At 42.8% G+C, this 13,819-nt stretch overlaps 1 protein-coding gene across 17 annotated transcripts in view; it reads right to left on the bottom strand.

Annotated features, from left to right (window-relative positions):
* EPHA5 (EPH receptor A5) overlaps positions 1 to 13,819 on the bottom strand; it is a 208,324-nt gene that overhangs the window by 85,285 nt on the left and 109,220 nt on the right. For all 17 annotated transcript variants that reach the window (XM_069013426.1, XM_069013425.1, XM_069013428.1 and 14 more), the window contains one exon: positions 4,050 to 4,205. In XM_069013426.1, coding sequence (XP_068869527.1) covers positions 4,050 to 4,205 — 156 coding nt within the window. The remainder of the gene's footprint in view (positions 1 to 4,049; positions 4,206 to 13,819) is intronic.

Raw genomic sequence — 13,819 nt, 5'->3', positions numbered from 1 at the left:
CAGGACTGTTTTCTGCAGTGTCATACTTGTACTGACAAAACGGAAACTACGGAATTCATCACTGGAGCTGTATGGAGTTATATGTATTGCACTTGAGGATTTTTTATATGTTTTTTACCAGTTAAATTGCCCTATTTTTTCTTCCACTGGATGAAGGCCCTTTTGCTGATGCCAGTACTCCAGGAAAAAGTAAAGAACTCAGGCATAAGAGAAATACTTACTGGACAATGTGTCTTTAACAGGGGATAAATTATTACTTTTGTAAAGTCACCAGAGGTTTTTACTTGCTTTGTACAGAAAAGTCAGCTACTCTTCTTGAAGGCTTAAAAACATCAGCTTCAGTGGAAATGTTTTAAAACTGCTGGGACTTTATAACCTATAACATTAGCATTCTCACAGGACCTCAGAGAAAGGTCTTTAGTAGTCTACAGGTATCTAACAAGACCTACTTGAAGAATCCTGAAACTGTACTTGGAAAAAACTTGGCTAAACCCCAGCTGGGAGAACAAAAAGGTATTTTACCTTCAGAAGAGGGGGGCCCTGGATCTGCTAAGGTGATCTGCTTTAATTTCAAAACTCCTTTTGTCAAGGGCACAGATATTAATCTACTGACTTTTAAAATATATATATATAATTTATGAATATGCTGCTTTATACCCTAAGATTCACCCCTTTTGCACCACAATTTCTGACTAGAGGCAAATATTTTCTGAAAACAAAGATATTGGTATTTTTCTTAATGGACAGCAAACCTGTTGTTTACTGATGCTCATATTTTAAAAATATAACCTAAGAGAGAAATTACCCTCAAGATATAAATATATGTACATACACACTCAAAGTTAACTGTAAACGTTTTGCAAGTATACTATTACAGTAAATACTATAAAGTCTTCGATTTGTCCCATGTGTCATAATACTACAAATATTTCCCCAACATGCTCTGAACAACAATAAGGCTACTTGTCAGAGACATGAGGAGAAAAGAAAAGGGTGCAACTGTTTTGGTTTTAAAAGGATGTTGTGCAAGGAACTGAAGCTAGGATTACTTAGTTAAGAAGAAATAAAGTGGAATTACTTCCCGGAAGACACATAATAATACGAAGAGAATTCTCAAACGTCCATCAGGACCAAAATTTTTTCTTTTTTTGTCTGAGAGCACTAATTATTTCAGAATGCATCACAGCACTATTCATTTCAAAATTACCAATCATTACTTACAAAATATACTTAAGAAACTGGAAAAATTGAACAAAAATGTATTCCTCCCCCGCCCTGTACTTAACTGAGCAAGTGACAGTGATATAGCAGCTAGTTTTCTTTAGTGATGCCAGTGGTGGTGGTGGTGAGGAGACTCATGCATCTTGGAACTGAAAAACACTCGCTTTAAATTAGGAAAATGTGATTTTACAGCTATACTGAGTGGCAAGGGGACTCTGCAGGTGTAGACCTGCAAACAGACATTGATGTATTCTCTAAAATTAACTGCATTTCTTGTTGAGGGAATCCTATGAATATTATTAACTTCTGTGACAATAAATAATCAAAACATTAAAAAACCCTTGCAATATTTTCCTACCAGTTGTGACTCAAGTCTCTCTCACTTGTGTTTTAGTTCACAATGAGCTGTTGCCTTCCAGATATAATTGGACTGGTTTAAACCACTAGCGTCGCTACCTATTCTTTACCACCCCTGCCAAAATTTTCTACCCCTGCTGCTGAGCTGGGAGAGCTCATGGGGCCCTCCTCATCACCTTCAGAACAAATACAGCAGGACTGGGACAAAATCCTAAGAAAAGGTGCATGGGGAAAGTGAGGGTGACAGAAGCAGGCGGAGAAGGCTTGGATATTCCACCCTGCTTTTGGGGTGGTAGGCGTGAATGCCAGCAGAGGCGCTGCAATGTCCTCAACTGCGGCTCCGGGGGTTGCAGTGGGCAACAGAAGCTGAGCTGCGCCTTGATAAGCAATAAACTTCTCATCTGCCCCAGAAGGACTTGGTGCCCTGCCAAGCCATATCCTAACACAGCTTCAGGCACCATGTCTGGGCTTTAAACTAGCTTACAGTAAGCTCTCAAAACAAAAGTAAAACCCACCCTGAGAGAAAACCACCCAAACAGTAGAAGCCAACAAACAGACAGCCACCACCAACAAATAAGCACAAAACCCCCAAACAAACATAAAAAGAAAATCCCATGGCATTTGCAGAGTCAGAAATTACAGCCTTTACCCACAGGATTCAAACTGCACTGGAAACCTGGGGGAGACAGGCTCTTGAACTTTCCTTCTTTTTAAGAAGAGTTGTTCACCTCACTTGCTTGTGCCTCTCTGAACCCTGCCTGATGCTGCTCAGGCCATATGCATGCAGAAACATCTTCCTTGGGGATGGCAGTTCCTTCCCTGTGCTAATTCACCAGCAGGACAGACTGGATGCATACCCTTCCATTCTGAGAAGGGCAGAGAGCAACACCACTGATGGTGGATGGGAGGCACAGTGGACCCCAGAGTCTGGCATAATGCTCTCTCAGTTGCTGGCTTTGGTTCTGTCTGCACAGAAAAGCCTACTTTATGAGTATTTCCAGAGCTCAGTGTGTTTCCCAATACCATGCTGGACCACACTTATCTGAATTTTTTAAGTCAGGCCAAGGGGCAAACGAACATCAAGAAATGCTGGTATCAGGTTTTTCATGTTATAACCCACCCTGGCTATGGCTCCGAAAGACTCTGGCATACCTATTTAATAAACTGGGAAGTACTTGCATGACTCATCCCCCCAGACCACTTTGATCTAACAGCACCAGTGATTCCAATGCTGCCTAAGGCTGCCTTCTCCTTCTCTACAGCACAGCTTCCAACAGCCATGCTCCTCTGCCTGGTGAAAATCAAAGGCAGAGTTCAAGGGGCCCAATTCTGCTCCAAGTGCCTCCTGCAGGCAAGCAGAGAGCTGCCAAGGGCAATTTCCTTTGAGAGAGTGTCTCTCCAACAGGAACAGACTTTTTCTTTCCCTTTTTGAAGTGCAAACTTGGGAAGCTAGGAAGGACATCTGTAGTCACTGGGAAAGGCACAAAAGCCACTACCATCTCTACATGATGCAAAGTACTTCCCTACAGTATGGAAGTCACCTCTGCACCATCATTCAGTGACTCTGAGCATGTATGGAGCCATAAACCTACTTTTCCCTCCACTGCTTAAGTTTCTTGGAAGCCCTAACTGCTCCTGCACCAGTAGTTCAACTCCATTTCAGTCATTTACAACCACAAAAATTACATTTGGAGTGTGACAGTCCCGGCTCAGATCTGTGCTATACTCAGCAGGACTAGACGGGGGCATGCAAATTGTGGCCCTAAGTATCTGAAACATAAACTGAAAAAGGGACTTTCAAGATACAGCTGACAGGACAGCTCATGGATGGGAAGAGAAGATTAAAATTAGTGATTCTGATTACACCATCTCCACCTTGGACTCCCAGCACCCCGATGTGTGTGTTACACTGCCCGCCCCCTACTCCCAGGGGTAAGTTCTACGTTGTGAAGAAGCAGTTTCCATCACGGAGTTTTGAGAAGAGTGACCATCTCCAGGCAGATTGGAAAGATAGGGCTCTCTCCCTGCTTGTTTACTGCAAACGAGCTGTGGGATGACACCAGGCAGGACCATGGAGATTGTATCCATGCCTGTGGCTGACAAGCATTACCCATGCTGTATTCCATGTGCGTGCCCCACGCTGGTACCTGCACACATATCGACACGGATGTCTGGTGCCATGCTGCTGGCTGAGTCCACCCAGGAGTGCAGGGGGACAGATGGAGCATTTGCTCATTACAGAAACTCTTCCTGGCTTTGATGCCAGCTTTTGAAGCAAAAAGCACTGAAAGGTCTCTTCTCATGTAATTGGAAGTACGGTGGACAAAGACAGTGACATTACAAGTGTGTCAAGACTAGTTCAGACTCCAGTGCAGAGCCTGAAAAAGCACATTAGTTAGTATCATAATGTCTAGTCACAGTACAGGAACAGCTCGAAAGGATTAAAAACAACCCTATAAGCACATGCTTACTTGTACAGGCCATTGTAGGTGGGTCTGATTCCTTCCTAAAATAGTGTTCTTCACACAGGCAAGATGTGGATGCTTCATCAAGTGTGTAGCTGTGAGGGGGACATTTGCTGCAGGATGGACTGTGGGGTGAAGCTTTGAAGAACCCAGGTCTGCATACTGTGAAAAGAAGAACCACAGGCTAAGCTCTCCCATCATAAAATTAGTCTCTTCACATTTCCTTTTAAAAAAACCCCATATCTTCAGCTATAAAACAGACACACAGACTCACAAGCTATTTAGTTTGCATATTTTAAAACAGTCTATGCTACTAACAGATAGTGCATACTTAAACATCTGCATGAAAAGAGAATGCGAATTTCTTGATTATTTTTTTCCCCTAGCATCTGCCATTGCTGGGTATATATTTTCCTTGTTGAATGCATTAGAGGTAACATCTTCTGGGCTCTGCCTTAGAAAACATTACTGTGATTTTTTTTTTTTTTTTCATTTAGTCTTAGGAAAACAGGTAAAATACATTTCATGGTTTTTGTTTAAGATGTTCTACACCCAGAAATCAATGTCTCAGCAAACAAATAGCAACACAGTGGTGGAGGGGATCTCAAGATCGACATCTTTAAGACACTGTGATAAGGCTACTTCCCTAGGGTCTTTCCCCCCACAAACCTGTGATGAATTTTAAAGTGCTCCATATGACAGACTATTCTGGGTATAGCCTGAACCAGGCATGCTCACCATACAAGATATTCCTTCCAGCTCCAATATATATGCATGACGAGGCACAAAGACTTGATCTGAGAGCTATTTTTTTTCTTACAAATACATGGCTATGGGTAGCTTGGGATTTTTTTAAAGTAGTTTGAAATGAATACAGTAATATCTTGTTTCCATCCTCCTGAAACAAGTGCTTTTTCACCTATGCAAAGCTCTCTGTACTTCACCTGTGTATGCACACTCAACCAGAAGCAGTGACAGCCACAGGTTTGCATGTGTTTTATTAGGAAAACACACAGCTGGCTCTGTATCATACCATTATATACAGAATTACAAATGAACTGTTAGCAAAAGGAGGAAATGTTGATTTTCTGTTCGTCTCAAAAAGCAGAGACATGGAGACATGTTAAAGCAGCTCCAAAGTGCTGTTACCTTTCTTTCTTCTGAATTTCTTTAAAATATTTCTGCCCAGTATGATATTAATGATGCACAGATCTGCTATCAGACTTGGTGAAGTTACCTGGAAATCCCAGAGCCTTCCCATCTGCATTCAAGCTTTCCCAGCTGTAATTAGCTTGCAAAGAAAATGAGTCCACAGTGAAAGCACTAATATTATCCCATCAGGAATGTCCCAGACAATCACAGCAATGTGCTAAAATTCAGCAAGCGATGACAGAATTCATCTTCACCATAGATAAAGTATATCTTTTTACTAGTGATCCCTTTCCTCTGATGGACCAACTAGGACAACTGCTTCTGAAGTTGGCTCTGCTTCCTGCAGTACCAGAGGAACTCTCTTGACATCTTCCCTGTTACATCAGTAGTTTCTTCACCAAAGGTGAAACACTTGCACATCAATTCCCAACTCCCAGAGCTTTGCTAAGTCTTTGGTGATGAAAATCACTCATGCATCAAATGTGGTGTGGCTCAAGAGCATCCAAAAGACCTCCCCGAGGGCCCAGCTCCACAGCCTTGCCTGGACTATGCACCTCTCACAACAAGCACCACACAGTCTTGAAGCAGGTCCCAAGCCCAGCACAGGCTGCCAGGTCACCATCATGGATCTGCAGTCTCTCACCCCTGCCGTAGTGGGTGATCATCTCCCTGCTGACCTCCCCAAACACAGCATCCCCCCCCCCCCACTATTCCCCAGCTTCCCTTTCTTCCCACAAGACAGGCAGAGAACAACTAGTTGGATTGGAGGGATTTACAGGTTTTAAAAGTCCATTTTCCAAAATTGCTCATCGTCCAACCAGTATTCCATTGCTAAGCTGTGGTATCCATCTGTAGGCTGCAGTTGTTCTGGTTTGTGCCCAGACAACAGGACCAGTGAACAGATCTAGGGCTGAATCTATTCTTGATGGCTTTTAGCAGACTTGCCACAAAGCTGCCTTCATGCTTTATGGTACATCCCTCAGTTTCCAGCACATAGGTAAGTTCTTTTATTTATTTCACAATCACCTTCAAATGCTGCCCTACCTACAGCAAGGACTGTTATACAGTCTCTGGAGAGTCTTCTGGGAGAGCAGACCACCAAATGGTTCCTCTCTAGCCCACAATCTCTATTTCAAAGCCAACTCAAACTCACTTGCACACGCAGACAAAAGAGATGGGGAAATGTAAGCACGAAAATGTGCAACGTATAATGACGGCAGTGCACATCTAGTGTGTATTCAATGTTAATTAGCCCTCAAAAAAGGACTTGAATTTATCTCATTATGTTCTATCAAGACAGACAGAAAATCATTACAGCACAAGAGTTAACTGTGCTTCTATTTTGTGCAAAGCAGCAAATGCAAAACAAGTCAGTTTTCCTTGATAGATTTTCAACGAGGTGCAGCTTGTTGATGATGGTAGGATATGTAGCTCAGCTCAAAGGGAATGTGTGGTTTTCATGAATAAATATAGAGCCAAGAGATGCACAAGGCCAATAACCCATGTTTTAATGAGAGGTGTGAAATAGAACTGACTAGACCAATTTTTCTGTAAACTACAGGCTCTCATGGGTCAGGTAAGCCCCATCTCTATTCAAAGAGTATTAGGTGGAATACTCAAGAGCATTATGTTACACTGAAGATTTCAGCATGAGTCCTCAAAACAAACAGGCAGCAGAGCAGCATCCTGTCAGACCGAGGTGAAATATTCCTGTGTCAGTTAGAAAGGAAGAATTCAGGGACAGGAGATGGGTTATGCAAAAAAGGGGAGTATAGACAATCAAAATATATGCAAGACGTGCCACAGTGAATGGTGTTGGCTGAATCCACACACCTGCAGCAGTTGCTTTGGGGAGGACAGGGGGATTTGCAGGGTTCCCCCAGCACAGTCTTCCAGGCTCTCATGACCAGCAGCTCCTGATGGAAACCCCACTTGCATTCCCATGCTCAAGAGCAGAAGCAGCTGTAGCTCCATGGGTATCTCAGGCATACCTAGTACCTATTACAACACTTTGCTCTGTATCCTTCCCTGTGTTTGTTTTGTACACAACACAAAGGAGAGGACAGCCTGTGAGATGCTTCAAGCAGCAATCCTTTATCAGACAGAGATGCTGTGATGAAACAGACCCTCTTTAGATGAAAGCTGACCCAGGGGCACTCTACTCTTCCACACTGCAGAGCAAGTATTACAGTAGGTGGATGAGCAGAGTCATGGATGAGCAGAGTCTTGGCTGAGCTGAACAGCCAAAAGCAGGAGCTGGTACCCTGACCATTTTCTGCCACTGGTGGCAATGTCTCCGACATTTTGGAATTCGTTTCAGAGCAGAACAGGGCCAAAAACAACTTACCTTGCGCATATCTTGGGTTTTGGTCTCTATCCTACCATTCCTTTTCTGACAGTCAATCTTATAATCTCTCAATGAAGTATACATGACTTTATTTAAAATTACATGGGTGTCTGGTGTTTAATTCCTAATTAAATCTTATTTTAGTCTTCTTATATTTTTATCTCAGTATTTCCAGTTCACCAGCTGTTGAAAGGATACACAGAACTAGCACAGTACAGTCATACAGATAATGGTACTATCTTTCTTTTAAAGGGGATAGGAAAGCAGGAGAAATAAGATGAGCTTAAGACTCCCCATAATCTGCTGCAAGCCATCTGAAAAGAAATGAAATCAAGTTTTAAGCTGTTGATGAGATCTGCTTCTGTTTTCTTAATATTAAAACTCTTTAACTGATTAACAGCCAGTGATGTGTGAAAATAGTCTTTAAATTAAATTGGTTGCTAGAAAAAAAAATTATTATTTTTAGAGACAGCAAATATGCCATAAACAACCTGCTAGTGTTAGGTACAAGTGGGATGTGTTTCTGTTAGTAGCACATCCATTATTAGCAAATCAATTTCACTCTTTTTATTTTTAATAGCAACCACAAAATGTGGCGTGCACAGAGCATTAACATCTGCGCAGCCTCTTGCTGCACACTTCAAAGGGGCCAGAGAGAGATGGCTGCAGTGAAGAATGGCAGCAAGAGCATCTTGGGATGGCAATGGTGTGAGCAGATCCCTTAAACCAGCAGCAACTGGATTAGAAAGTGTCTTTGTACCTTGTAGAGGGGAGCCCACAAGAGCCATGCTGAAAGACACTGGCTCCTGGAACGTGGGTGGACGGAGGTAGAACCACTGGTCCTCTTACAGTGAAAACTGGCCTCTGTGAACAACATGCTCCATGTGCTATACCAGTAGTAGAGACAGTGAGTACCAGGGAGGAGACAAAGCAAAAAGAGGGGAGAACAAGCCAGTAACATCAACCAGCTGGGACTACTTGGCAGATTATTTTCTGCAAGCCTTAACATCAAAGGATTTGCAGCTGCATCCCTGGAACCATCCCTTCCCTGAGCTTTGGCTGAAGACTGCAGCCCATGGGCAGGACTACTCTCCTCTCCAGCTGACCCCTGCTGTCGCTGCACACTGACCCAAGACTACACATGCTGGAAGCAAGGACCACATCCCAAGCTTTCCATATTCACATGACCATGTCAGTAAAACCACCCAACTATCATAGAATCACAGAATCATTAGGCTGGAAAAGACCTCCAAGATCATTGAGTCAAACCTTTGACTGAACACCACCATGTCAACTAAACCATAGCACCATGTGCCACATCCAGTCATTTCTTGAACACTCCCAGGAATGGTGATTCTACCACTTCCCTGGGAAACCTGTTTTAATGCTTGACAACCCTTCCAGTGAAGAAATTCTTCCTGATGTCCAACCTGAATCTCACCTGGTACAGCCTGAAACCATTTCCTCTCATCCTGTCACCAGTTGCCAGGGAGAAGATTTCCTTCTTAAAGTACATCCAGCCTTCCTGGACCTTTTTGTTATTAAGGAGTGTTTCTGAACCAGTGTCCTGAACAGGCCAAAGTTTGCCCTCTGGAAGTCCAAGGCAGGTTTTGTTGACCCTCTTCCTTACTTTACCAAGAATCGAAAGCTTTATAATTCCTTGGTCACAATGCCCAAGATGGCCTTCCACCATCACATCTCCCATCAGCCCTACTCTCTTCATAAACAGCAGGTCTAGCAGGGCACTGCCCCTGGTAGGTTCACTCACCAGGTGTGTCAGGAAGTTAGTATTCCACACACTCCAGGAACCTCCTAGACAGCCTCCTCTCCACTGTGTTGAGTTTCTAGCAGACATCCAGCAAGTTAAAGTGTCCCACAAGAACAAGGGATAACGTGAAATGTCAGCCAGCTGCCTGTAGAATACTCTGTCTCTTCATCCCATAATTAGTATTAGTGGGAATTCCAGTTTTGTCCCTGTAGAGAGAGAAGCTAGGAAACATGACCCTATAAGCCTTGAAACCCCAGGAGATAAAGAAAAAGTCCAACTTATTACTCTCTTTGCACTCTTGTGATGCTGGGAGGATAAGCTCACAGTACTCAAATGCTTAGGATCAGTAAAGCGACCTTTCACATGTCCCAGAAAATAAAACTCAAACAGGAATTACACTGTCTCCCTTGCAGAGTACCGAATTAGTCTCCACAGTAATCAGAAACCACAAGTGTAACTCCTAAGGCAGTGCCACTAATCCATAAATAAAGCTGAAGGACTAAATCTAACAAAAATTAATGAGGATAAGGACATCTACCCTAGACGGAGCACAGGTTATCCATCTGAACCTGAGGTTTCCTCCCCAGCCTGGAAAGTCCCTTTGCTCCTCCTTCACATCCTCAGTCCCATTTACATTTCCAGACTGCCAGCTTCTTCAGACATGGACACACAGCTCAAATTGTCACGGCTTTTAAAAGTAACCACATTGTAAAACTCTCTGCCCCATGGACAGACCCACAGTCCACAATGAGGCAGCTCTCAGCTGAAACACAGGCAGGATTTGGAGGGATGTGTATGCGTGTGTATGTGTGTGTATGTGTGTGTGTTTTCAGCTCTGTAGCTCATCAACTCTGCTTTCATTAGCACATTGCTCTGGTGCAGGGAATATGCCTTGAGAGTTGAAGGATCTGAGCAAAAACAAGCTACAAATAAATCAACCCCTGTTCTCCAGAGCTGCCATGCCTTGAAGTGTTTGCACTGAGAAGAGGGGGCTGCTGCCTCTCAGATATGTCCAAAACCTATAAAAGGGTTTATAGAGGTACAGTCTTTACAATGTGGAATCAATTAAAATGCTGAGAGGCTCCAAGCCTCAGCTTGTGCTCCTGACACGCTCTTTTACTTACAAGAGAAAACAAAACAGAAAACCACAATGGACTGTCTGCATGTCTCCCAACAAGCATAAACATATGAACGCCAAGCTCTTCTAAAAAGTATTTCAAGAACTACAGCAACCCACCACAGAGCATCCTTCTGCAGAATTTACAAGCAGGCTCCCAAGAGCTAATCCTGCCCTCCCTAACAGCTTTCCTGAACTGCAGGCTGACACTGAAATTGCTGCCAAAGCTATAAAGCTATAGAAAAATGTGTAAAATGCCCCGATTATATCTCTTTTAGGCTTGGTCTCTCTATCTGCAATAGTGCTATGTTGCTTCCTGTAGCATGCCTTGGGGATTTGAAGGGAATTAAATAAATACCCACTAATAAAACACTGTAATTCGAAGCTGCCAGTTCGCTTCAATCCAGTAGACTTGCCAGCATCTTTCACGACATCCAGCACCCAATGCTGCAGTCTAAGACCTGCTAAAGGTCCTTTTAAATGATGTCCTGGAGCTTGCTGGACAAGGGAGGCATCTGCAGGGTCTGCACTTTGAAAAAAGAGACTCAGCCCCTGCCTTGGATCTAAACCAATTCATGCATCTCAAATGGGAAATATTCTTTAAAGCTTTTTTGCTTTTGTTCTAAGAAAACATTGTCTTTTGATGCTGTCTTGCCCAACTCCACACTAACTTAGGCTGAATTATTTCCACTCTGCATTGAAATCAGCTCTAGCTCTGAATACAAAAACAACCTTAAAAACCAGAATATCAATAAATTAGTACTTTCAGTTCCTTCCTCTGAAATACCACTTTTTTCTATCACGTGGCTCACTAAATTGTCACACAACAATTTATGACATAACCGTAGTTGCTAGAAAACTAAGAATTAACTGCCACTAATGACATTAATGTCTTTGTTCTAAATGGTATAAAACTTTATCACATGGCATCACTCTGAAAAATTCATCAAATTCCCAAGTAAACTACATTTTCAAGACATAAAAATACCTAGAACACAACACATTTGAAAATGCTCATGCTTACATTAGTATCTTAATGGGCTATATTTCTGCACATTCTGACTTCACTCTAAAGAAGATTTTAAAGCAGTCAATGAGGCAAAACCTGAGTCAAGCCTAAACTCTCAGCAGTGTGATGGAGGAGCAGGGAAAGAGATTTATCCCGGCATATATGCAAACCCACACTATCATTTGGGTTTGATTTCGCAGAAGGAAAGCAAGCTATGGAAAATAAATGCTCTTAGGGGAAACAGAAGATTTTTCAAAAGCACTCAGCACTGTGCAGGCTTGCTCCCTCAGGCTGTGTCACAACTGCAGGGCTAGATGGCTGTGCTTTGGTTTTGTGGGGGTCTTTCTTTTTGCCAAACTTTCCTGTCCAAAAAAACACTGAGAGAAACTGGTACATTTCTAGAGAAAGCACCACTTAAGGTGAAGTGTCATTTCCTAGTAAACCCAAAATTTCTGTGACCAGCAGCTGCATGCTCTCATCACAGGCAGCATCTGCAGTCTTCCTTGCTCTCTGGCTACAAGGGACAAATCCAGATGGATCTCACTGAACCCCAACTATCTGGCTTACAATAAAAAAAGGAAGTCCACATCCTGTTGCTACAGCTTTTCTGCCTATTATATCTATAAAATATGTATCTTCACAAATTTCCCTGTCTATAAAAATCCGTGTATCTTCACTTTGTTCTGCAAGGTGTGGGACAAAGATGCACTTAAATTACTCCTAAATTACTGTCTTTGGTTTTTTAATGAAGACAAACTGAAATCATTTTACTTCCCTCAAGCAGAGGAAGCCATGACTTACAATGCTGCACCTGAAGGAAAAACACAATTTAAGACACAGAAGGCAGCAGAGACACATTTGTTTCCGCACGCTTGTAAACATAACTTGAGATGCCCGGCTCCACACATAATCCAAGAGGCACAGGAGTCTGCTTTGGGGGTTTCTGCACACAAAGACACACACCCGGGTTATCCTTTGTTATGCGAATGGCGATTTACACATTCAAGCTGCATTGCCGTGCTAAGCGAGGGGAGGATTGATGGACAAGCCACAGAACTCCCTCGAGTTCGACAGCCGCACTGACTGCATAGCAATAACAAGCATCGTCCCTAATGGCAACTGGGGGACAGGCTCCAACTTGAAAATGATGCAGCCAATACCCTCCTGTGTCCATTTTATACACCTATTACAGACAGTAATGCAAAGATCAGTTGGCAAAATCTCCTGGAAAATAGGGCTCTTCAAAGCTACATGTTTGCTGGCACAGTACTACAATAAAAGGGTTTTAGTCTTTTGGTTCAGCCTGCCATAGGGATCTGAAGCCCAACCAGCAAAGAAAGAAATATTCTTTAACTGTGTTGTGGTTTGGACAACTGCAAGCCATTGTGGTTGAGAAATATGATGATTGGGAGGATTCATTTTGATGATTTATGCCACGTGTGTTTACCAACATTTTAAGGTTTTAGCCTGAACTAATAAACTGTACATATGTAGACAGTAAAGAGAATTAAAAATTCTTAAAATATTTCCCTCTGATTGGCTCTACCTTGCTCAACTCCATTTGTGTGAACAAGATTTCTTGCTGGTATAAAATCAGCCTTTCCTCTGCTGAGTATTTGGTCCAAAATAGGCAGCATCCCACCAATCTAGAGTGATGCTAACACCTACTCAAAAGGATCCTTTCAAAGCTGGCATCAAATGTTTAAGGGCTTGTTTGCTTCTAGCTTTATGATCATCTGTCTCAGGAGGTAAATTCGGCAGGATTGGCTGCAGACAATTTGTTTTAAAATTGTTCCTCTGTAATTTATGGCTGAACATATGTCACTCCAGACACATCTATTCAAATTCCATCAGAGGGCGACGGAGATGGATCTTTTACAGTCCTGACCAAAAAAAGATAGGAAGGATTTATCCAGAGTTGACAGAACTAAGTGTGCTAAATGGGTTCATGCACAGAACAATGATTCTGGGGAAGTGGTGTTTCTTGGTGTGTGGGTTTTGTTGGGGTATTTTGTTGTCATTGCAAATTTAAGGTACAGGTGATGCTAGCCAGTTTTGCCACAGGCAGGCAGTTGAAAGGTGCACAGAACAGAAACACGGACAAATCTCTTGGGGAACACCTCCCTTCACAGTCATGCCTCCTTCCACAGAAGCTCATGGGTTTTTGCACTGGAGCACACTGGTTGGAGTTACAGATGGAGGTCTCACTGAGCTAAATTCTGCCTTGATATGAATATGAGATGCTCTGACTTGTTAGGAGGCCACAAATCAAGGAGTGTGTGCAAGGAAGACATGGCAAATATTAATACCCTGAGAAATTTAACCAGGAAAGCTGAGCAAGCCCTAAACACACAGCCAAGTGCAGAAACATCAAGCAGTTATC

Source organism: Aphelocoma coerulescens, chromosome 4 (assembly GCF_041296385.1).
Source record: "Aphelocoma coerulescens isolate FSJ_1873_10779 chromosome 4, UR_Acoe_1.0, whole genome shotgun sequence".
Classification (NCBI taxonomy): domain Eukaryota; kingdom Metazoa; phylum Chordata; class Aves; order Passeriformes; family Corvidae; genus Aphelocoma; species Aphelocoma coerulescens.
The sequence above is the reverse complement of the archived record's forward strand: the minus strand, read 5'-3'. Positions and strand labels throughout refer to the sequence as shown.